Consider the following 26,075-nt stretch of genomic DNA (forward strand, 5'->3'; position numbering starts at 1 on the left):
GTTTGAGTCACATGACAACTCGTGCTACGTTCAGGGTCTCACAGTAAAGTCCGGAAAGAAGAGACGTTGAGACAAATCAAACTGACTCCAACAAACGAGCTTCATTCAGACAAACAGCAGAGAAATATAATATAATATAATATAATATAATATAATATAATATAATATAATATAATATAATATAATATAAATATTAATATAAAGCATTAATGAGCAGCTTGAACACAAATATTTATATTTTAAACCACTTAACGCATTTCAATTATTTATGTATAACTTTTACTCATAATAAATAAAATACATATTACATAACATTATTCCTATTATAAGTTTATTTATTCATCTTAATGTATATAAAATGAATTTAAAGATTTTTATGTTATATTTGTAATACTTTTTTTTAATTTTACTTTCATCTGCTCACTTTCTAAATTATTTTTAATTTTTATTTCAAATATTAAATTTAAAATATTTTGCTTATTCCCGCCACAGTGTACTTTTTTATTAAAGCATTTTGGTGATTGCATTTTATTTAAATTTAATTATTTGTTTTATTACTTTTATTCATATTAATTGAAGTATATAGAATCATAACTTTACTTATTTAATTTGATAAAAATGTTTTATTCATCACTACATAACAACATGCTTTTATTTTATTTTTGTTGAATCTTTGTTGTTTTTTCTTTCGTCTGCTCACGTTCTAAATTTTATTTCTTTTATTTTTATTTCAAACATTAAATAAAAAAACATTTGGGTTCATCTGGGGAATCAGTGATGATAATCCGATTAACGTTCCCTTATTATTATTATTATTATTATTATTATTATATTTCATCCTTTTTCCTCCGAACTTTGTTTCCACGTCACGCTGTGTGTCTCCTGCGGTCCGTGAACGCAGCACGGGTTTATGAGCGGAGCAGCAGCAGCAGATCAGATGTGATGGAGCTGTGACGGGATGAGGGACACTCAGTGAGACACCGAGAACCTGCAGAGACACACAGGGACAGAGAGGACACCCGCAGAGACACACACTCACACACACACACTCACGCACACACACACACACACACACACGCACACTTCTGGACAGTTTCTGGTTGTTTCTGGGAGTTTGGGAGAGAGATGTCTGAGGCGCAGAGCAGCGGAGACATTCCTGATGAGTCTGCAGGAAAAGGAAAAGGAAAAGGAATTCCAAACGGAGGGAATGCTGCGAAGAGCCAAGAGGTGAGAGACACTCTGAGACACTCTGAGAAACTGAGACACTCTGAGACACTGAGACACTTTGTCCCATGTGTCTCCGTGTGAGAGACAGATCATCTGAGCTGTGAATGATTCACGGAGTCAATCATTAACGGATATTTCCTTCTTTTTTGTCCCTTTAATGACCTGCAGCTGTCAGTGCCACTTTATTAGGTACACCTTTGCGACCCTTTATTTGCATTTTTTTTATTCTGTGTGTTTCATTTCATAATCCATCAGACACTCAGTATATTCTGTATTTTTTTATATTTTTAAAGTAAAAATGTATTAAAATCAAATTCATACAGACACATAAACACATTTATTTTGTTTGTTTGTGGTTGTTTATGTGTGTTTATATAGTTGTATTTTATTTTGTGTTTTTTTTAAAAGCCAGCTGATTTTAATAATAGTTTTGCACTTTATTATTATTATTCATATAATAATAATAATAATAGTAATAATAATAATATATAGTTTAATTCAGTCGAGACATTTGAATAATTTTATTTATTTTAATTTTTTTAATGGTGAAAATATAAAATTAATAAATAAATAAAGTCTTCACACATCCAATATTCAAATATATTGTTGTTGTTGTTTTTAAATGAACTGAAATAATTAATACGTATCAACAATCCAAAATCTGAATGTTGACACAGTCAGAGAGGTTTGAGTTCAACTGAATATAATAATAATTATCATTATTTAAGTCTTATAATAATAAAGTACAAAACTAATATTAAAATAAAGTGTTTACTTTTGTTTATTTTAATAAAAAAAATGTGACAAATTAAATATAAACACAAACATAAATAAACACACATTAAATATTTGTTGATGTGTCTGTTCAGACAGACAGATTGTTTGTAACAAACTTGATAAACAAACAAAGAAATAAATCAATAAACAGATAAAGATAATGATTTAAAATATAATATTCAATTCTCTTGATGTTTGTTGAAGTGCTTCGTTTGTTTATTTTTATTTTGTGTCAACTTCATGTTTCTGTGTCTCTCAGCCTGTCTGTCTCTCTGTCTCCCTGCTGTCTGTCTGTCTGTCTGTCTGTCTGTCTGTCTGTCTGTCCGTCCGTCCGTCCGTCCGTCCGTCCGTCCGTCCGTCCGTCCGTCCGTCTGTCCATCTGTCTGTCTGTCTCTGTCTTTCAGCCTGCCTGTCTCTCTGTCTGTCTGTCTCTCAGCCTGTCTGTCTGATATGTAACGTGGGGACAGAGACTAGAAGCTGTGTGTCTTTCAGGACTTGGACTTGGCAGCGACCTACGTGTCCGACGCTCAGTACAACAGGAACATCTACTTCGACACGTCTCCACAGGCCATCAGGTGAGACAACTGTCCAACTATCTAACTGTCTAACTGTCCAACTGGTCCAACCATCCTACTGTCCAACCATCAAATCATCCAACTGTCCAACCGTTCAACCATCCTACTGGCCAACCATCCAACTGTCCAACCATCTTACTGCCCAACTGTCCAACCATCCAACTTTCCAACCGTCCAACTGTCCAACTGTCCAACCATCCAACCGTCCAACTGTCCATCTGTCCAACCATCCAACCGTCCAACTGTCCAACCGTCCAACTGTCCAACCATCCTACTGTCCAACCGTCCAACCATCCTACTGTCCAACCGTCCAACCATCCTATTGTCCAACCGTCCAAATGTCCAACATAAAACTGTTCCGTCCAACCATCCAACTGTCCAACCGTCCAACTGTCCAACGTCTAACTGTCCAACTGTCCAAACATTCAGCTGTCCAACCATCCTACTGTCCAACCATCCAACTGTCCAACCATTCAACTGTCCAACCATCCTACTTTTCAACCGTCCAATTGGCCAACCATCCAACCGTCTAACCATCCAACTGTCCAACCGTCCAACCATCCTACTGTCCAACCATCCAACTGTCCAACAATCCAACCATCCTACTATCCAACTGTCCAACAATCCAACCATCCTACTGTTTAACCATCCTACTGTTCAACTGTCCAACCATCCTACTGTTTAACCATCCTACTGTTCAACTGTCCAACCATCCTACTGTTTAACCATCCTACTGTTTAACCATCCTACTGTCCAACTGTCCAACCATCCAATTGTCCAACCGTCCAACCATCCTACTGTCCAACTGTGCAACCATACTACTGTCCAACCGTCCAACCATCCTACTGTCCAACTGTCCAACCATCCTACTGTCCAACTGTCCAACCAGCGAACCCTCTGACCGTCCCTGCTGCTGGTCCTGCAGGACATCCTCCTGTCAGCAGCAGGTTGTGTCTCGTCTCTGAACGATGAGAGACGATCAGGTCTGAGGACAGGAAGTCCTCTGTGTCTCTCTGTGTCTCTGTGTGGTTTCAGAACAAACACCGCAGCTGCAGGAAGCCACAGAACCTCCAACATCTCTCACAGTATTTCTGTTCCAGTTGATTCATCCGACTGAAGTTCAACTGGATGATTCTGATTGAATCCAGTTCAACTGTATTAAAGCTGATCTGAACTTTATGAGTCAGATTCAGAAGTGAAGCCTCTTTATGTTTTATATTAATATGATGCTGATTAAAACCAGCAGCAGAAACTTGATTATAATGTTATTATTAAAATTCTTATCCACAACAATGAGGTCAAAGGTCACCACACAAAACACCCACACACCAGAAAAAACTCACAAATTTATGGAAAAAAATAAAAATAATAATCATACAAAAAACAACAAATTAACAAGAAAATTGTTACAAATTTACAAGGAAACAAATATGTAAATTTATGAGAACCCCCCCACAAATTTAGGGGAAATAGCTCACGTATTTACAAGCAAAAAGGCATATATATATGAGAAAAAAAGAAAACAAAATCACAAATTTACGAGATTTTTTCCCCGAAATTTATGAGAAAAAAACCCCCAAAATTTGCAGGAAATTTTTTACAAATTTACAATAAAAAAAAAAATCACAAATTAACAGGGAAAAAAAATAAAAACAGAAGAAAATTGTTACAAATTTACGATAAAAAAATCACAAATTTACTAGAAAAAAAGGTCAAAATATATGGGGAAAGGCTCACACATTTATGAGAAGAAAAAGTCACAAATGTATGGGAAAAAAACAAAAATTTAGAGTAAATATCTCATGTATTTACAAGAAAAAGACACATATGAGAAAAAAATAAAATAAAATCACAAATTTACGAGAAAAATAAATCAAATTCATGAGAGAAAAAAATAACAAGAACATTTTTACAAATTTACAATGAAAAAATCACAAATTAACGAAGAAAAAAGTTACAAATATTCGGGAAAAAGGCTCAGACATTCTTGAGAAAAAAGTCATAAAAAGTGTTTAGCTGTTCCCCTTTCAGATTCTGTCCAAACTGAACCAGAGACACACAGAAAGAACTGTGGATTAATCGGCCTCTGGAACTCATCCGTCTCTTCCATCTGTCTGATCGCAGCTCTTTCTGTCCTCAGACTCTACCAGCTCTACAACCACTGGCTTCCCAAGGTGCTGCTCTACTTCTGCATCCTGGTCGATCTGTCTCTGGCCGTGTTTGAGGAGCCAGCCGTCCACCTGCTGCCCACATGGGTGAGACAAGAAGCTTTGTGGCTGCTTTTCCTGCTGAGAAAACCCCTTACTGTGAATCTAGTTTGTCAGCCATCCATCCTCTGAATGCTCCAGGTCTGTTTGTTGTTGCAAAGTTTCATGAGGCTGATCCTAGAGGTCACAGCAGCTCATTTTATACACTGAGCTCAAGTTTTACTCACTAACATCATCACACATGAACAACATTGGGCTCATTGAATCCACAAGAGTCTCAGCTTCCCAGTCAGACCCGATTTATGCAGCTCACAGACTGTTTAGGGACCCCAGGATGCACAAAGATTCACACACAAGAGGACACAACAACACATTTACTGCAGGAGAAACACTGACTGTTATCAGCATGAAGTGGGCTTGTCAGTAAAGAGGAGACTCGTGGGTTATAGTGGATAATAATAATAATAATAATAATAATAATAATAATAATAATGACAATACAATGTTAATAATGATAAGAAAAATAATAATAATTATAACAATAATAATGTATGATAATAATAATAATAATAATATTTGTATTATTATTATAAATAATAATAATAATAATAATATTTGTATTATTATTATAAATAATAATAATAATAATAATAATAAAGTGTCCAGGATGTTATTGTAGATGTGTCAGTTGGATGAAACAGACGTGCAGAGATAAACTGTAAACAGATAAACTGAACAGTTTACAACATGTTTATCTACAAATATTTTTTGTGGTTGTGTGTCAGGTGACAATGCTGGTGGAGCTGTTCTGTCTGCTCATCTTTATTGTGCGACTCGCTCACTACGCCAGAGTGATCCCCCGAGACAAGTTCTGGAAGGACCCCAAGAACATCTGCATCATCGTCATCATTTTGGTATGAGGGGCTTACTGATGTCATCTGGGCAGTGGGAGGGGCCTCATGACATCACCAGACCAGTGCATGAACTGGGACCTGAACCTAGACCTGAACCTAGACCTGAACCTAGACCTGAACCTAGACCTGAACTGGGTGAACTGAGACCTGAACTGGGACCTGAACCTAGACCTGAATCTTGAACTGAGACCTGAACTGGGACCTGAAACCTGAACTGGGACCTGAACGGAGACCTGAACTGGGACCTGAAACCTGAACTGAGACCTGAACTGGGACCCGAACTGGGACCCGAACTGGGACCCGAACTGAGATCTGAACTGAGACCTGAACTGAAACCTGAACTGAGACCTGAACTGAAACCTGAACTGAAACCTGAACTGGGAACTGAACTGAGACATGAACTGAGACATGAACTGGGTGAACTGAGACCTGAACTGGGACCTGAACTGAGATCTAAACTGGGACCTGAACTGAAACCTGAACTGGGACCTGAACTGTTCTGAGTTTTATGATGTGATAATGTGAATAAACTGAAGTCAGGTGAGTGGACAGTCTGTCTGTGAGGTCTCTGAGTTTTGGGGTTTTCAGACCTTCCCCTGCGGGTCTGTGTATAGCCTCAGAGGGCGTGGCGGTGGTGAGGTGTCGGCGTGCTGCTGACCGTTGGTGCTGCGTGCTGCAGTTCCTATGTGTCTTTGTGCTGACGAGGCGTTTTGAGTTGTTGTGAAAGGATCTGCAGCCTCGTCAGCAGAGACGCTTCCTGTCTCTTCTTCTCTTCCTCTAAAACATTCTGTAGTTCTTCGGTCTCTTAGAGTCCAGCTGACAAGAAGTAGAAAAACTACAGACAGTATTAGAGTACCAGTGTATTTATATTTGTGTGTATGTGTGTGTGTGTGTGTGTGTGTGTGTGTGAGAGTGTGTGTGTTTCATTATATTTCCTCTTTTTTTTTTCTCTTCAGTTGTTTTTAAATTCTCACGTTTGTCTCAAACAGCAGCAGTCTGAATCAGGTCAACTTCTTCTCGTTAACTTGAATATTATTTGAGTATGTTTGTAAGAGCCACTATATACTCTTCACCGGGCTTAATCCTATTATTCTTCCGTTTCTTCCATGACAAGTGTGCTATGACTAAGGGTTTTGGCAAACGGTTTTCAAATTATTCGGCAAAAACACAGCAAAAAATCCCCCCAATGTTACCCTGTGAAGAGGCTAGAGTGGATCACATCATCGATCGCTAGAGTGTAGAGGGAGTTCTACAGAAATAATTCATACATAGAAACGTAGAAAAATGTGTCTTCTCACTCACATTTATCTGCTAAAGCTGTCAGAGTTACAGTTTGGGTGTAGGACGCACAGATGCACCACCAACATGCACCAAAAGCCTCATTGACCGCAATGTTAAAAAGGAGGGAAAATTTCTGGAGGAAAGCAGTGGTACCAGTTTCTTCTGATTGCTCTGAAAAACAATTTCTTAATTTGTATTCACAAAACATGCATGTAGATGGCTGAGAGTCAAGCACACACAACATTTCTTTAGAAATTTTCTAGTTATTATTATTATTATTATAATAATTATTATAATTATTATTATTATTATTATTGTAACACAATAATATCACTGGTCTGTTTTATTGAGACATCTTGTGACAATAATTATTCTGTGTGTGTCTTTCTGTGTGTGTGTTGTGAATGTATTGTGTGTTTTGTGTCTATTGTGTGTGTGTGTGTATTGTGTGTGTGTATTTGTGTGTCTGTGTATTGTGTGTTTTGTGTGTGTGTCTGTGTCTGTGTGTGTGTGTGTAGCTCTCTCTGGTGGATATGATGGTGTACGGAGCTCTCACAGCTACTAACTGTTATGCTGTCCGCTGGTCCAGAGTCCTGAGACCCCTGCTGCTGGTCAACGTGACCGAGGGACGCCAGGTACCTGTCTCACTGTCTCATCTGTCTCACTGTCTCTCTGGTCTCACCTGTCTCACTGTTTCACCTGTCTCTTTGTCTCACTGTCTTATCTGTCTCACTGTCTCTCTGGTCTCACCTGTCTCACTGTTTCACCTGTCTGTCTGTCTCACTGTCCCACAGACTCACCTGTCTCTCTGTCTCTCTGTCTTTCTGTCTCACCTGTCTCACTATCTCATCTGTCTGACGGGCTCTCTGTCTCACCTGTCTCTCTGTCTCACCTTCTGTCTCACTGTCTCCCTGTCTCAGTCTGAATTCATGCTTTGTCTCACTGTCTGTAAAAATTGATGGTTTCTGAATGGAGTCTGGCCTGTTTACATCTTTATATTAACTCTGTATATAATAGAGAGACGTATAAAATGAGCTTCACACTGTCAAACTGAAGCAACAATTGTTTGCCAACTTATTATAATATCTGACTTTTTAAATCACAGTTATGAAATACAGGAACGTTTTGTGTAAAAACAACAATAATTTAGATTAATTATCTCTGTTTTATTGAAAAGACAAACAAGAAAACAAGATATATAAAAGTCTCTCTTGTAATATATTACATTATATTATATTATATTATATTATATTATACTATATTATATTATATTATATTATATTATATTGCATTATATTATATTATATTGAACTCTTTGATTTTAACTATTAGAATCATTTAAAGGATTTGTTTCTGTCTGTCTGTCTCTTTGTTTATGTGTTTGTTTGTTTTGTTTGTGTGTGTGTGTTCAGCTGCGCAGAGCGTTCAGGAGCATCCGGAACGCTCTGCCTCAGATCTTCTATGTCTTCCTGCTCTTCATGTTCAGCGTCCTCATCTTCTCCCTGATGGCGCTCAAACTGCTCGGCAAGCGGTGAGGTCACTTCCTGTTTCTGCCTCAAAACCCAAAATGTATTTTTTATTTACAAATGTATTTATTTATTTCTGTGTCACCCACCATCGTGCTTCAGAGGGTCAGAGGCAAAAAATAAATATATAATAATAAATAATCAAATAATAACACATTTTTTTTGTTTGTGTGAAACGTATTAAATGAGAGCATACACACACACACACACACACACACACACAGTTTTCTGCTTGTTTTTTTATATTTAATAATTTTATATGAAGCTGCAGTTTGTTTGATAAGCTGCTTGAATTTCCAAATAAAAGCACAAAAGAAAGAAAGACCCCAAATGCCAAAAAAAGACGTAACGTGACAAATTTGACTTAAAATGTTTTTTAAAAAACAGTAAAATGACCAAAAAAAGTTTATATGAAGCTGCAGTTGTTTGGTTACATACTGTAATCTGCTTGAATTTCAAAATAAAAGCACTTCCTGTGTGTTTTAGAGGTCTGAAGACGATCGATGGACATCCATACTTCACCAACTACCTGGACATCGTCTTCGACCTGTACGTCCTTGTCACAACGGCCAACAGCCCCGACGTCATGTAAGACCTCTGTCCTCTCTGTCCTTTTTAGGCAAAAATTATTTAATGTTGAATAAATGTTGAGATGTTTTTGATTGATTGTGTGTGTTATTTGTTGTGTTTATTGTTTGATTGTTTGTCAGGATGCCCGCATACAACAACAGCTTCTTCTTCGCCATCTTCTTCATCCTCTACATCCTCATCAACATCTACATCTTCATGTCTGTCTTCCTCGCTGTTGTCTACAACAACTACAAGAAATACCTGAAGGTACGAGAGGCTGTTTACACAGAGCAGAGAGGAGAGGACAGGAGAGGCTGTTTACACAGAGGAGAGGACAGGAGAGGCTGTTTACACAGAGCAGAGAGGAGAGGACAGGAGAGGCTGTTTACACAGAGGAGAGGACAGGAGAGGCTGTTTACACAGAGCAGAGAGGAGAGGACAGGAGAGGCTGTTTACACAGAGCAGAGAGGAGAGGACAGGAGAGGCTGTTTACACAGAGCAGAGAGGAGAGGACAGGAGAGACTGTTTACACAGAATAGAGAGGAGAGGCTGGAAACATGACAATACTTCAATATGTGGAGAAAACTGTTTTTTGTCATTTTTTATTTTTTGGTAATTTTGTGTTCTTTTGGTTTGTTTTGTGTCATTTTGAGTCTTTTTTTGTAGTTTTACATCTTTTTTGGTAATTTTGTGTCTCTCTTTGTCATTTTGTGTGTTCTTTGGTCAGTTTATTATATTTTTTGGTAATTTTGTGTTGTTTTATATTGCAACATTCAGGACACTTGGAAAAGTGTTTATATATAAATTCTGTTTTATTTACATTTTCAAACAGTAATTGATGAGTTTGTCGTCTCCGGCTCCATCAGGAGGAGGTACGGCAGCTGGTGAGGGCCAAAAGGCACAAGATGGTGCGAGCATTCGCGGTGCTGCAGGAGCAGCGGCAGGAGGGCGGGGAGCCCGTGGTGAGCCGGGAGAACTGGAACAAGATGGTCCGACTGGTCCGCTCCGACATCAGCAACGCTCACAGAGAACTGCTGTGGAGCGTCTCAGACAACAACCAGCAGGGCTGCATCGGTACACACACACACACACACACACACACACACACACACACACAGTGGCTGTATCTAGAAGGACACTGCATCATCGAAGGACTGTCCCAATGTCCAGGATCCTCCGGAGGATAAATTCCAAGGATGCATGTGTCTATCCTCCGTGCGCTCCGACTACCCATAAAGCCTTGCGGTCACCGGTCTACCGGGAAATTTAAAAGCTGCGAGCAAAGAAACAGCGATGCCGGCGGCGTAATATGAATTTAAATATATAAGTATTTTCAGTTTACGCTTAATATTTGTTTTCACATAACCTACAAAACGTGTGTTCAATGTCAAGCAAAAACATAAGCATAAAGAAATGACAGTATATTTATCTAAAGATAATGAACATCATGTTGATACATTACCAATTAAATTAACTGATGTCGTCTCAGTCGCTAAAGTTATTAATGTTTTGTTTTTTTTAAAGATATTTTTTTGGCCATTTTTGGGCTTTATTGATAGGACAGAGTGAAGGGGGAGACAGAGGGGAAGACATGCGGGAAAGGGCTCTGAGTCGGATTCGAACCCGGGCCGAGATGATGAACAATATGTAAAGTACACGTAGCTATGCCATTCACAGAGTTACACATGTGTTTTTAACAGATGGTCTAACAGACCGACAGCCTGCTGTTATCTGTTATTGTTATTTATAAATAACTGTTATTTTCCTGTACAGTAAAATTTAAAAAAATCACAGAACACTCCATCTCCATGTTGAGTTCTGCTGCAGGATCAGTTAAATATTCAGGCTTCATCCACTTTGTGCCTTTTGCTTGCTAATTCGTTTAGATTCAACTTTAAAGCATCTTCTTCCATTTCCACTAATATGTGTCAGAGTGCTGATGTTAAAGCCACATCATGTCTGAACTCCAGACATGGCTCCATTAGTGGTTACAGCAGAGAGAGGAGGGACTCTGGACTCTGGAGGACCCGACTCTGAAGGAAGGATCCTACCAAGGAAGGATCCTTGACATTGGGATACAGCCCGGATCTTGGCTACCAGACTCCCAGGATGCAATTCACCGACAAACGTCCAATCAGCTCAGTCCGAGATTTACACAGTCAGTTAGTGAGGGAGGAGGATGAGTCAGACACACAGGGCTTTCACCAGGAGACAGACAAATAGAGTTAAAAGGACAAAACAGAAAGACATCAAATGCCAAAAGCAAGACATAACGCGAGAAAATAGACTTAAAATGTTTGTTAAAAAGCAGTAAAATGACCAAAAAAAGACACAAAATTGTCAATAAAGACACAAAATTACCAAAAAAGACAAAAAAATTACCAAAAAGGTGTAAAATCACTAAAGAAAGACACAAAAAAATTACCAATAAAGACAAAAAAATACCAACAAGACACAAATTTACCCAAAAAATACATAAAATTACCAAGACACAAAATTACCCAAAGAATACACAAAATTACCCAAAAAATACAAAAAAATTACCAATAAAGACACAAAATTACCAAAAAGACACAACAAATAGATACAAAATGACCAATAAAGACACAACAAATAGATACAAAATGACCAATAAAGACACAAAATTACCCAAAAAATACACAAAATTACCAAAAAAGGTGTAAAATTACAAAAAAAGACACAAACTTACAAAAAAGACAAAAAATTGCCATAAAGACACAAAATAACCAAAAAGACCAAAAATAGCAAAAAATTACAAACTTACCAATAAAGACACAACATTACCAATAAAGACACAAAATAACCAGAAAAGGTCTAAAATTACTAAAAATAGACACACAATTACCAAAAAAGACACAAAATTACCCAAAAAGACACAAACAGACCAAAACAAATAACTTATAACTTAACTCATAAATAACCAATAAATAGCCGTTAACTGTCTCCCAGCAGAGCAGCGTTTGTGTCCATGTGGAACCAAAGTGCAGCATGTGATTCAAACATCTCTTCCTGCTTCATGTTTTTACTGAACTATGTCACTTCCAGTAGTCACGTCGTCCTCCTAACTACTTCACTTCCAGCATTTACATCATTTATTTCCTCTTTAAACTGTCTTTAGGAGCCAAACCAGGAACTGTTTGGCCCTAATCTTAGAGAAGTGCTGACGGAGCACTTATTCAACCAAACACACACACACACACACACACACACACACACTGACCTGCTGTCAGACCTTCAGCAGTGTTTCCTGCCGTCCGCTTCCTGTTAAGTTCTGCTTCAGTTTGTGTTTGATGATGAGAGAACAAGTCAAAGATCAGCTCAAATATATTTAGTATAAATATAAAACTAGATGTTCTCCTCACTAGATTTGGACCCAATAAAAGAATAAATAAAATCAGATATCCTTAAATAAATAATGAAAATATAGAATTTCCATAATTGTTTTGCATTAATTACCGGTAATGTATTTATTAATACATTTATTCATTTGTTTAACTTTTTTTGTGTTATTTATTTAAAACCAGAGAAATACATGCACAAATACATACACATTATATTTAAAAAAATATTTCTACATTTAATAATTTATTTTGTTAATTAAAAACCTGAGATAACGTCAAATATATTTAGTATAAATATAGAACAAGATGTTCTCCTCATTAGATTTGGAACCAATAAAAGATAAAAAAAAAAGAACAGAAATACTTAAAAAATAATGAAAATAAATGTAAAAATATAGAATTTCTATTATTTAAAAAATGTATTATTACATTTATTCATTTCTTTATCTAATTTTTTTGTTATTTATTTAAATACATGCATGGATATATCAATAAATGTATAAACATGTAAATACATGTGGAAATGTAAAAAATAAATGTGGAAATAAATAAATAAATAAATGAAAATGTAGAAATAAATTAAATACAGAAATGCCTAAATAAATCATACAATAAATGTAAAAATGTAGGATTTTCATATATTTGTATTTTCTACATTTATTATTTATTTATTAATTTAAAACTGGAGATAAGGTCAAATATATGTAGTATAAATATAAAACTAGATGTTCTCCTCATTAGATTAAGAACCAACATTAATAATTCTCCACTGAGAGGATGGAAATAATAGATATATACTTATACTATACTATATATATTTATATATATATATATGTATATTTTATATATATATATAAACACTTAATGTGTTAAAAAAATATCAAACATATCCTGGTTTGTTTTTACTACATGATTCCATGTGTGTTCTTTCATAGTTCTGATGTCTTCAATATTAACTATTAACAATATAAATGTATAAACTAACATTTATTAAGTTTATAAACTTTATAAACTAACAACAGTTATTAAGTTTATAAACTTTATAAACTACCAACAGTTATTAAGTTTATAAACTTTATAAACTAACAACAGTTATTAAGTTTATAAACAGGCGAAGAGAAGAAACAGAAAACAGAACAAAACTCTGATGATTCTGCAGCGTCACTCGGTTTATTATCTATATCTTCACAGAGGAACTAAAACAGCTTCATCATCTGAGAAACAGATAAGAGACACACACACACACACACACACACACACACACACACATACATGCATACTAAAAGAAACAGAAAACAGAACAAAACTGATGATTCTGCAGCGTCACTCAGTTTATTATCTCCATCTTCACAGTAGCAGTGTCGCACTCATACTTGGACAACAAGTATTTGAACGTTTTGTTCAGTAAAAATGTCTTGTTCAGCGTTTAAGACTGATTTATGATTTTTAAGACCTATATTACACACAGACACACACACACACACTCACTTATACGCACACACACACTTACCCACCTACACATTTCCCTGTATTATTATTATGTTATAGTAATATTATATATTTTTTTATAATATAATTAATATATATTAATGTAATAATAAAGTAAAATACTCCTCATGTTTAAGTTTTTAATTGCAGGATGTGAACCTGCTTTCACCTGGTGCTTTATTATAAATAATGAACTTTACTAAATAATATTTATTTATTGAACCACTGAAAGTCCAGCTGGTTTCTTCAGCCCTGAGCAGCGTCTGCAGCTCCTGACAGGCGTAGAGCAGGGCCACAAAGGACACGTGACACTTCCCGTTTAAACTCTGAACTCTTTCCCAGCTGAAGAGAAGCACCTGAACGCACCTGTAGGAAACTAATAAATACATGTTCAAAAGTAAAATACAATTTTTTAGCACATTAAACACAAAAGACACCTTTTCAATCCAGCTTGGAAACTGCACAAAATATTTCATAACAATATAAATAATAATAAACATAATATAATCTACATAATAATAAACTAATAATAATTTATAATAATAATAATAATAATAATAATAATAATAATAATAATATTTATTTATTTATTTCTGTTTGCCTCACAGAACCTGCAATATGTTTCAGTTTAACTCTTTTTATTTTTATTTTGTTATTTACTTGTGAAATGTGTTGTTTTTTTTTGTTGACTATCTTGTTTGTTTTTATGTGTCACTAAGTTCTTAAAAATATTTTTAATCTTTCCTGTTACATAAAGCCTCTATTGTTTTTGATTTAAGGTTTAAATTTGATTTGAAAAATATTATAAATATTTGGTATAAATTGTTGTTTCCATTTGTTAATCTTTCTGAGCTGATGGAGATCAAAGTGTTTTTATAAACATAATTATTTATGATATGACCCTTTATAAACACATTTTTGATTGACAGGTAAGGTGGCGTTCGTCCAGCTCGCTGACCTGCTGAACATCGAGGTCATCACGCTCAAGTCCAGGCCCCACCCCTTCCACCGCCTCTGCCCCGCCCTCTACCTGTCTGCCCCCAGCCGGCTAGTCTGCAGGCTCGTCCAGCACCGGTGAGACAGACGGGCAGAGAGACAGATTTGGCTAATTCGACGCTTTTGTAATTGCAGAAAATATTTCACTTTTTTTTCATGAATACAATTTGTCTGTGTGTGTGTGTGTACCTGTGTACCTGTGTTTGTGTGCGTGTGTGTTTGTGTATGTGTGTCTGTTTGTGTGTGTGTGTGTGTATGTGTGTCTGTTTGTGTGTGTGTTGTGTGTGTCTGTGTGTGTGTGTATGTGTTTGTGTGTGTGTGTGTGTGTGTGTGTGTGTGTTTGTTTGTGTTTGTGTCTGTGTGTGTGTGGTGCGTTCAGGGCCTTTGTGATGGTGTACGACATGATCATCCTGGTGAACGCCGTGTTCATCGGTCTAGACGAGGCGAACCCTCTGATAGCGAACTCTGAGTGGGTGTTCCTGTCTCTGTACCTGCTGGAGATCCTGCTGAAGCTCTACGTGTTCGAGCCACGCGCCTTCTTCTCCAGACACAGCTTCTGGAACTGGTGAGACCACCGACTCCGTCAAACAGCCCACAAACTGTGACACCTGAGCCTTCATCATGAAAACTGGTGGAAATTAATACAGCAATAAATACACCAATAAACTAATAAATGTATTCAAAAATAAAAAAATGCAAAAATTAAGAAAACAAATTTAAAGTAGTAAATAAAAAACATAATAATAATAACATAAAAAGACAAAGAATGAAGATAGAATCAGGAATAGAACAACATAATTAATGTGAAATAAGATGAAAGTCAAACACATTTATTTATAATTAATTAATTAATTATAATAATTTATAATATAATTATATAGTACTTAATAATTCATATCACTTTACCTCACACAAACTACAAGATGTTTTTGTGTTTTTAGAAATCTGCTTTTCCAATTCTATAACAGTTAAAGTTCAAAATTAGAGAAACATAAAGAACATGTGAATATCATGTGATCAGATTTAGATTATTATAAATTATATAATGTTGGATTATTAACCTCTGAACCTTTGAAACGTTTCTTCTCTGTAAACGCTTAACAAAAATCCAGTTTATTGTAGAGAGAAAGTGTAAAAACAGACGTTATCTTCCGAGTTTGAACTTTCCGATGGTTCTTGAATGGATCATCCGTTATGAAAGTTTCAGTTATAAAAAGTGACCAAACAAAGTTTAAAATGTCGATATTTGTGTCACACTTAACCCGAGAACACTGACATAACAGTGATGTCTGCTTTATTTGACCTGATATAATATATATGTTCAAGTACTTTGATACATGGCTAATTGAAGTACTTTGCTTTACTTCCCTCTTTACAAGGTCTCATAAAATAAAAAAGGTATCATGGGGGCCCTGAGAAGCTCTAAAATTTGTTAAAAATTAGGAAATCGTTGACATAATTACAAAAAATAGATGAATACAGAGCTGGGAACGCATTCTTCGGTCGGACAGAGGAGACGAGGACAGAGGAGACAAGGACGGGGGAGACAAGGAGACGAGGTTGAATATTAAGAATGAGAGCTTTGAGTCATGCAGTATTTGTGCTGCACTTCAGCCTCTTGTGGCCAAAACGAGTATTACAACAACAAACAGAAAAACAAATATTAACCTGGCAGTTAAAAAACTGGTGTTTCTTCTTATGTTCTTAAGAGAAAAAAATGATGCAGATCAGACTCACAGGAATGGGTTTTCAACAACTTTTAGTAACGGACCTAAACGCCTCGGCCGTGGGACAAGGCTTTATGGATTTATGTAACTGATGAATTATTGATTTAAAAAAACAACGACACTCGTTTTCTTTCTGTTTGTCTGTCTGTTTGAACTGTTTGTTTGTTAAGCTCAAGGTGTTTTCCAGAAACGTTTTCTGATAAAACTGAAATAATTTGTAAACCAATGAGCTGTCACGTGTTCACAGCTTGTCTTCGTCCCAGATTATCAGTACGAGGTACGTCTGTCTGTCTGTCTGTCTGTCTGCAGCTCTGAGGCTTCAGGTGGCTTCAGGTGGCTTCAGGTTCTCTGTGTGTTTGTGTTCCAGCGCAAAGTTCTTCTGCAGCTTGTGACCTGCAGCAGGTTCAGGGAGCAAAAGTCTGAAAGGAAAAATAAAAAAAAACACAAACAAGAAAAAAGAGACACCAGAACTGAAAGTAAAGAAAAGAGTTTTAGTTTTTTTCTTTCAGACTTTCTACAGGATGAAGCTGTTCATGCTCGCAATGACATCACAGGTTTCTTGTTATAACTGTAACTTCTCACATTTTAATAAGAAACATTTCACAGAATGGCCCGACTCATATGACATTATTCCTACTGATATTTCATTTTTCAAACCTAAATGTGATTTGTTTCTACAGACCAATCAGCGATTTTAAAACCAATATCTGATTTTTCAGACAGATATGATTTTTTTAAACTGACGGGTGATTTTTAAGACTGATTTATGCTTTTTTCAGACTGATTTTTCAGACCGTTATATTATTTTTCAGACTGATATATGATTTTTCAGACTAATATGTGATTATTCAGACTGATATGTGATTTTTTTCAAACTGATGTGATTTTTCAGACAGATGTATGATTTTTCAGACTGATGGGATTTTTCAGACTAATTTATGATTTTTTTTGACTGATATGTGATTTTTTTTCAGATCACCTTATGATTTTTTAGACTGATATGTGATTTTTCGAACAGATATATGATTCTTCATTGTTATATGATTTTCAGACAGGATTTTCAGACTGATTTACGATTTTTTCAGACTGATATGTGATTTTTCAGACCGATATATGATTTTTCAGACTGATATGTGGGTTTTCTGGCAGATATGAATTTTCAAACTGATATAGTATGTGATTATTCAGACCGATGTGCGATTTTTTTCAGACAGATGTTTTTTTCAGACTGATATGTGATTTTTCAGACCGATCCTCGATTTAAGACCTTGATGTGATTTTTCAGACTGATACAAGATTTTTTAGACTAATATATGATTTTTTCAGACTGATTTGCGATTTGTCAGACAGATATATGATTTTTCAGATCGATATGTGACTTTTTTGAATGTCGTAATAAGGTGAAAATATTGTCTTATAACGTGAAATGTTTTCTGTTGAAATGTGGTAACTTGTTGTTCCAACAATGATGATAATGCTGTGAGGGCGTGGCTCTGCTGCCCCCTGCTGGTGAGCAGCTGCTCTGTGTTTCATGGATGTATTAGAAGAACTTTGACATCGTCACATCAGGACGTTAAAAGTTGACAAACATAATAGATGTTTTGGATTCTGTTAATACATCCATGATGACATCACATGACCACAAAGGGGAGAAAACCTTCAGCTTCATTTACAGCGAACACCGTTTTTTTTTGCTTTCAGCATCATCGCTGCAGAACAATTAAAAATATTAATCATGAAAACTTGTTATCTTTGGTAAATGTTGTGTGTTGTGTTTTCAGGTTCGACACCCTCATCGTCATCTCCGCTCTGATTGCCACCATTGTCAACTCTGCCGTCACGTCATGTGAGTTTCTTCTGAATCCACAAAGTCTTTATTTCTTTAAAAAACAAACTGTAAGAACAGACATTATCCTCAGAGTGTGAACTTTCCGACGGTCCTTGAACAGATCATCAGTTCTGAAAGTTTCAGTTATAAAAAGTGACCAAAAAGAAACTTAAATTAGTGATATTTCCGTCATAAAGTTATTCTACATGTGTCATTTAAAATGTGTCCCGAAATAATGACAAACATTTTTTTATCAGAGAAATTCAACTTATTTTCTGGTTTCTGTCATTCTAACTGTGTTATTCTGCACAAAGACATGTTTGAGTTGTTCTGGTTGTGCTGATTCCACAGAGCTGCAGGCCTTATAGAGTATATAGATTTTATATGTTGCAGTGAAACACAAGGACACAGAGAAGAGGATGTAAAAAAAAGTTTAAAAAACTCTCTGAAAGGTTGGGGTTCGGAAGGTTAAATTAAAGAGTCAATTGTTTTTAAGTAAAAAAAACGTATTTTACTTACATTTTTAATTACAGTGTGAGACGTTTTGCTCTCGAACCTTCAGTTTGATCAAAATAAAAGAGACTAAAGTTTATCAGCTCTGACCCGTTTGTGTTTATTTGTGTTCTCTCTGATCGTCTCTGCTGCAGCGGGCAGCTACACTAGCCGGCAGATCCTCGACATTGTCTTCATCCTCAGAGTCCTCAGACTGATCCGCGTGGTGGACAGCATCAAAAGGTTTGGACACATCGTGTCTCCGCCTCGACTCGTCTGTATGCACGAGTCGCCTGTGTGAACGAGTTGCTTGTATGAACAAGTCGTATTTGCAAACGGGTTGTCGAGTCATTTGAGTTGCCTGTGTGAACGAGTCGTATGTGTGAACTAGTCAAATTTGCGAACAAATCTTCCGTGTGAACGAGTCATCTGTGTGAATGAGTCATCTGTGTGAATGAGTCTTTTGTGTGAACGAGTCGTCTGTTTGAACAAGTCGTCTGTGTAAAATTGTCATCTGTGTGAACGAGTCGTCTGTTTGAACAAGTCGTCTGTGTAAAATTGTCATCTGTGTGAACGAGTCGTCTGTTTGAACAAGTCGTCTGTGTAAACGAGCCGTCTGTTTGAATGAGTTGTCTGTGTTAACGAGTCAAGTCACAACGATGATGAGTGTTTCCCGACAGGTTCAGAACCATCATCAACACTCTGATCCGCATTGGACCGGCCATCCTCACCTTCGGACAGCTGATCGTTGTGAGTGTGAGAGGTTGTGTGTGTGTGTAAGAGTGAGTGTGTGTGTGATAGTGTGAGTGTGTGTGTGTGAGTGTGTGTGCATGAGTGTGTGTGTGTGTGTGTGTGTGTGTGAGAGAGAGTGTGTGTGTGTGTGTGTGTGTGTGAGAGAGAGTGTGTGTGTGTGTGCGCGTGAGTGTGTGTGTGTGAGATTGTGCATGAGGGTGAGTGTGTGTGTGTGTGTCTGAGAGAGAGATTGTGCATGAGGGTGAGTGTGTGTGTGCGTTTTTGTGTGTGTATGTATGTGTGCGTCAGTGTGTGTTCAGGCAGTGACCCCCCCCCTCTCCTCAGGTGGTGTACTACATCTTTGCGATGGTGGGGATGGAGCTGTTTAAGGGGAAGGTGTCGTACGTGTCGGGCTCCAGTGACCCGGCTCAGGCGTTCTGCTGGAATCCGCGGCTCAACAACACGGCCTTCGCTAAACTCAACTACTGCAAGAACAACTTCAACAACGTGGTGTCGTCCTTCATCCTGCTGGTGGAGCTCACCGTGGTCAACCAGTGGCACGATATCCTTCACTGAGTCAATAACTAGGAATACAGAGGAGGCTATCTTTAACAAAGGCCAAAAGTCCAGTATATCATAGACAGACACTGTAGAAACAGACGTAATCATCAGAGTTTGAACTTTCCCACGGTCCTTGAACAGTCCATCAGTGATGAAAAATGAACCAAACTGGTGTTAAATGTTGATATTTGTGTCAGAGTCTCTTTATTCTACATGTGTCATTAAGATAAAGCGTTTGCACTAACCAGATCCTGTTAAAGACATTAAATTCTGCTCCTCAGAGACACTGTGAAGACATGATTGATTCTGCTGACAAATATTCACTGAAAATCTGTTTACACAGAGAGGAGAGGAGAGGAGAGGAGAGGATAGTTTTAATAACTGAAGTCGTCAGATGAAGGATGTTTCCTTAATGTAACTCACTGATCAGCAGTGGCTTCGCCTCCGTCACTCACCCCACCGCCAAGCTCTTCTTCATCTTCTTCCACATTGTCGTCGTCATCGTCATCATCAAGTAAGAAGGAGGAGGAGGAGGAGGAGAAGAGAGGGGAGAGAAGAGGAGGAGGAGGAGGAGGAGGGGGGGAGAGAGAGGGGAGAGAAGAGGAGGAGGAGAAAGAGAGGAGGAGGAGGAGGAGGAGGGGGGGAGAGAGAGCAGGAGGAGAAAGAGGAGGAGGAGGAAGAGGAAAGAGAAAGGAGGAAGAGTAGGGAGATAGAAGAGGAGGAGAAAGAGAGGAGGAGGAGGAGAGAGAGAGGGGGGGGGCAGCAGGTGGAGCAGGAGGAGGAGGAGGAAGAAGGACTATGGAAAGAAAGGAGGAGAAAGAGAGGTGGAGGAGAAAGACGAGGAGGAGGAGGGAGAGAGGAGGAGAAAGAGAGAGGGGGAGGAGGAGGAGGAAGAGGAGGAGAGAGAGAGAGAGAGAGAGAGAGAGAGAGAGAGAGAGAGAGAGAGAGGAGGAGAAGGAGAGAGAGAAGAGTTTTCTCTTTTAAGTGAAACAGGAAACTGGTGTTTTTATATTTCCTCTTAGAGAAAGTAAATAAATCTTCCATAAATCTTCTCATCGATCACAAACAGAACTTTTTTTCGGTTCAGAACTTCACTGAGAGTCTGGATGTTTGGAGCTTTTCTTCACTCAAAGCGTCAGAATGTGGCGAGTGACGCTTCATTTCCTGTTTGTCTTTCAGCATCTTCGTGGCGTTCGTCCTCGAGGCATTCTTCGTCGAGTACTCGGTGGAGAAGAGCGACCTGCAGACGTCTCTGGAGAGGAAGATCGAGGAGCTGGAGCTGGCTGTGGCACAGTGCGTCTCATGTCCCAGTGTCCCTGAATGCAACACAACTTAAAATCAGTCAGCATCAAAAACCTGCGAAACATAAAAAACGGGATGAAACAGAATCAAAAATCAGCTTCTGATTAACTTTTAAATCTAAACAGAATTATTAAATTAAACAGAATTTTAATATTTAAACGTTTTTAGATTTTTTTGTTTTGTTTTATTGACTCTTTTCATGTAAAATGATTCAATAATTCACAAAAACTAACTTGAGCAAATATTAAAGGGAAAAAAAATTAACAAAATTTGTCGGATCAGAAATAAGTTTCCAGCATTTATTTACTGATAGTTATCTGTTAATCAATAAACTTTATTGATTATGCTTCTCAGTTTGAGACGATAAAAATGATGAAATGTAAAATACATTTATTTTAGTAATCGATCTGAATTAAATAAGAAATTGTAATATAAACAAAATTTTATAACTAGATAAAAAGACAAAAACAATAAAAATGAAGACAATTAAATGCCAAAAAACAAAAACTAAAAGCTACAATAATAACAATAAAAATAATAATAAATATAAAAGCTAGACTTAAACAATGAAAGACAAAACAAAAAAGAGGGATAAAATATATAACAATAAAAATGAGAATAATAATCAGTGAAAGTGATAAAAATACATAAAAAGACAAAACAAGAATATTAATGATGACAATATATACTGAAAGTGGATTTAACTACAATCATAATAATAATAATAACAATAATATTAAAGATAATAACAAAATAATAATAATCTATAAAATCTGTAAAAGCAAGAAGCGTGTGTGTGTGTGTGTGTGTGTGTTTGTGTGTGTGTGTGTGTGTGTGTGTGTGTGTGTGTGTGTGTGTAGGGCATATGTCGCTGATCGTTAGTCAGATTGAGATTTCGTATGCGGCTTGCGCATGGCACGAAGGGGTGCATCCTCAATTTTGAAGATTTTTTTATTCATTTAAAAAAAATCTTCATTATTTACGTAGGTCGTTTTGCAGCATTGCACTGTTTCCAATCGGAGACCTTTTAGGGGAGCTCCGCCCCATTGTGTGATAGGCCTACACCTGGTCAGTAACACAATTCACTCTGGATTTCCATGTCTGACTCATCTCATCTCAGTTTTAAAGTGTGCTACAAGGTTCAATAATTCAATAATTACCAATAATATTGTAATAGTTTTAAGCGAATATCAATGTTCAATATGTATGTGCTGGATGGTGTGCGTACCTTATGAAAAGTAAGTGTTTTATCTACTTAATCTCCCACTATACGAATACATACTTCCTACGGGCACTGCACTAGTAATAATAATAATAATAATAATAATAATAATAATAATAAATAGAAAAGCAGGCTACAAAAAATGCAATATTGAGACAGCTAAAAAAAAAAAATATATATATATATAAATTACAGTAAAATAAATAAAAAACAGAATTATAAAGTGAGCAAAATAATAAATAAAATATGTATTAACCCGTCACCAGCCGCATGTCCTTTAAATATGTTTGATAACAGGAACAAAATAATTTAACTTTTAATTTTGAATTTTTTCTCATCAGAGACGCTCAGCTGTGAGCATTGTCTGGAAGGAAGCACACCCCTTCACATTAAAAGCCTCAGATTAATCAATGTTTTTGTCATCAGGGAGAAGCTGGAGGACAATCTGGTGAACGCCATGGAAACCCCAGACAGCGAGCAGGGAACCGACCAATCAGCAGCCAGTGCGCCCGCCCTCATGTTCAAGATCGCTTCCAAAAGTAAGAAACTCAAACAAGAAATCACTTACTTCACTTATGATCAGGAGTGGAAATAATTAAATATAATATAACTTCTAAGTATATTATATATACATGAATATATATATATACTAAATATTGATTCATTTTCAACAGTGTGAAGAGCGAAAAAAAACCTATAAATAATTATTGTCATACAATATAGTATTAAAATTAAAGATAAAATAATAATACAATATAAAAAATTATAATGATAATTATAATTATAATAATTATAATTATAAATAATTATAATTTTAATATAATTATTAATGGTAATAACGTTTTTAATAATAATAATAATAATAATAATAATAATAAATAATAAATTATATTAATGCAATATGATGATGTTAATATGGTAATAATACAATTTATTTTAATATAATAAAAATATGCAATATAATATAAAGATATAATAATAATTATATTTGATTATAATAATGATAATAATAATAATATACAATTAAAATATAATAACAAAATATTAATGTAATAAAATTAGACAATATAATGTAAAGATAAAATATTAATACAATGTTAAAAAACATATAGAACTAAATAAGAATGCAATTATATAATTTTTGTATAATGATGATAATAATAATAATAATAATAATAATAAAACTGATAATAACAAAAACCATAACAATAATTTTAAATATCAAAATATCAAATGAATAATAAAGTGAGTGTGTGTGTGTGTGTGTGTGTGTGTGTCCCTGTCAGGGTATCGGACCGTGGACGCTCTGCTGCAGCGGATGTTCGAGGCCGACCTTGACCCCGAGGACTTCGCCGAACACGACGACGCCAACGGGAACTTTGAGAACCCAACGTTTAGCTCTGCATAGACACCTATGAACAAAATCCATATTTGTATCGTTTCTATAAAGTTTTGTACTCGGCATCATCAGACAGGTTGAAATGTGATTTTACCTGCTGTTTATTTTTATATTTGTGTACAAACATAAAGAATATTTACACTTTCACTCATCGTCCAATCTGTCACATCCAGGAAACACCAAATATAAATATAATAATATAATAATATATATATATATATATATATATATATATATATATATATAAAAATATAAATATATATATATATAAATAGATAATAACAATAATAATTACAATAACATTAATAATAATACTAATAATTTCATTAATTATTCATTAATTCGTATTTAAAAGGGTCAAATGTCTGCACATGTTCAATAATGTCAGAAATATTTTATTTGTAGAAAATAAATATCTGCAGAAAACGATTTAATATTTAATGTGACATTTATATTATATATATATATATATATACATATATATATACATATATATAAAGGATCTTTTCAGGAAGCAGGAGTCGTTTTAAATGAAATATAAAGTATTTTCACAATTAAAATCAAAGTGTGAAGCTGATTATTGATCCGTTGAGTCAGAATGAAGCTGTGACAAAACAATATAAATAAACAACATAGTGAGAAGAAGTGTCCCCCCCTGCTGGACAAACCGAGTACATTTACTCAAATACGTGTACTTTTACTGCATAAAGCTGAGAATACTTGTATACTTTTATTGCTGATACTGTCAGTATCAAAGAGTACTGTGACTACAGCACTGACTGACAGGCTCCAGAGGAACTGTTTAAACTGTTTTATTAAAGAAGAAAAAATGAACTGGAGGAGAGGGAAAGAGAGAGAGACAGAAAGAGGAGGAGAAAGGAGGTGAGATAGGAAGAGGAGGAGGAGAGAGAAGGAGAAAGGAGGTGTGAGAGAAATAGAGAGGAGGTGACAGAGAGGAGGAGGGAGAGAGGGAGGAAGAGGAGGGAGAGAGAGAGAGAGAGAGAGAGGAGGACAGACAGGAGAAGGAGGAGGAGAGAGGAGGAGGTCGGTATATTATAATTCAACCAAAGGTAAATATTGATGGCTAAAGAAGTTCAACAGGAAATATCTGAGGTTTTTGTTCACCTGCAGCCACACACCTGGACAGGTGAGTCAGGTCAAGCCATGCCCCTGTCCCGTCACCGGAAGTGACATAAACCAGAGAGAATTGTGCAGCCCAACAAAATAAACAACAACACAGGCTGAAAAAACATGTTTCTGCTACTTCAGTGGGGCTGCGGACAGACTCCGGGTTGACAGGGGGCGCTGCAGCGCACTGGCCCTTTAAGATGGAGGAAGAGTGTGTGTGTGTGTGTGTGTGTGTGTGTGTGTGTGTATGTGTGTGTGTGGTGCTGATGCTGATGCTGTAGAGATGGAGCAGAGGGAGTGGAGGAGGAGGATGCTGCTCGGCTCCGGACACAGTACAACAATCAGGTAAGAAAACAAACAAACAAACATCAAAAAACCGATCGAGGCGGCCGATCGAGGCGAACATCGAGCAGGCAGCCGAAGCCATGCGATGCTGAACCCTCTGTGTGTGTGTGTGTGTGTGTGTGTGTGTGTGTGTGTGTATATGTATGCGTGTGTGTGTGTGTGTGTGTGTGTGTCTGTGTCAGCGAAGCCTCGGGGAAACAATCGATCGTATTTATTTATTTATTTATTGTGTTTATTAAAATAAAGCTCCGGTTCGGCGGCTGAAGGCCCGACGGGGAGTGAAGGGAGGATGAGGCGTTCAGGTGCTGGCTGCAGGGTGGGACTGATCACACATAAAGGAGCCACACTGCATCCGCTCGGTGTTTTCAAAATAAAACCTAGAATCGAGAAGTTTTGTTGTATTTTATTTTGTGTGT

General features: G+C 36.5%; 1 protein-coding gene across 1 annotated transcript; it reads left to right on the forward strand.

The window, feature by feature from the left end:
• The first annotated feature begins 1,060 nt into the window (after positions 1-1,060).
• tpcn3 (two pore segment channel 3) lies at positions 1,061-24,333 on the forward strand. Its single transcript, XM_059330470.1, has 19 exons — positions 1,061-1,227; positions 2,497-2,579; positions 4,720-4,834; positions 5,572-5,700; positions 7,500-7,616; positions 8,394-8,512; positions 8,994-9,095; positions 9,218-9,344; positions 9,944-10,151; positions 14,857-15,001; positions 15,303-15,488; positions 18,432-18,496; positions 19,126-19,213; positions 19,651-19,720; positions 20,048-20,264; positions 20,687-20,777; positions 21,443-21,556; positions 23,214-23,326; positions 24,074-24,333. Exons 1-19 carry the CDS (start codon positions 1,126-1,128, stop codon positions 24,193-24,195), a joined length of 2,313 nt encoding a protein of 770 aa, XP_059186453.1. The 5' UTR covers positions 1,061-1,125; the 3' UTR covers positions 24,196-24,333.
• The last annotated feature ends 1,742 nt before the right edge of the window (positions 24,334-26,075 follow it).

This window comes from Centropristis striata, chromosome 1, assembly GCF_030273125.1.
Source record: "Centropristis striata isolate RG_2023a ecotype Rhode Island chromosome 1, C.striata_1.0, whole genome shotgun sequence".
NCBI lineage: Eukaryota > Metazoa > Chordata > Actinopteri > Perciformes > Serranidae > Centropristis > Centropristis striata.

Excerpts from the sequence above, each read along its gene's own strand:
- tpcn3 (XM_059330470.1), top strand. The coding sequence starts at position 1,126 with ATGTCTGAGGCGCAGAGCAGCGGAGACATTCCTGATGAGTCTGCAGGA. Across the intron at positions 9,096-9,217 it reads GCCAACAGCCCCGACGTCAT|GATGCCCGCATACAACAACA; the intron begins GTAAGACCTCTG and ends ATTGTTTGTCAG. Across the intron at positions 18,497-19,125 it reads CAACTCTGCCGTCACGTCAT|CGGGCAGCTACACTAGCCGG; the intron begins GTGAGTTTCTTC and ends TCTCTGCTGCAG.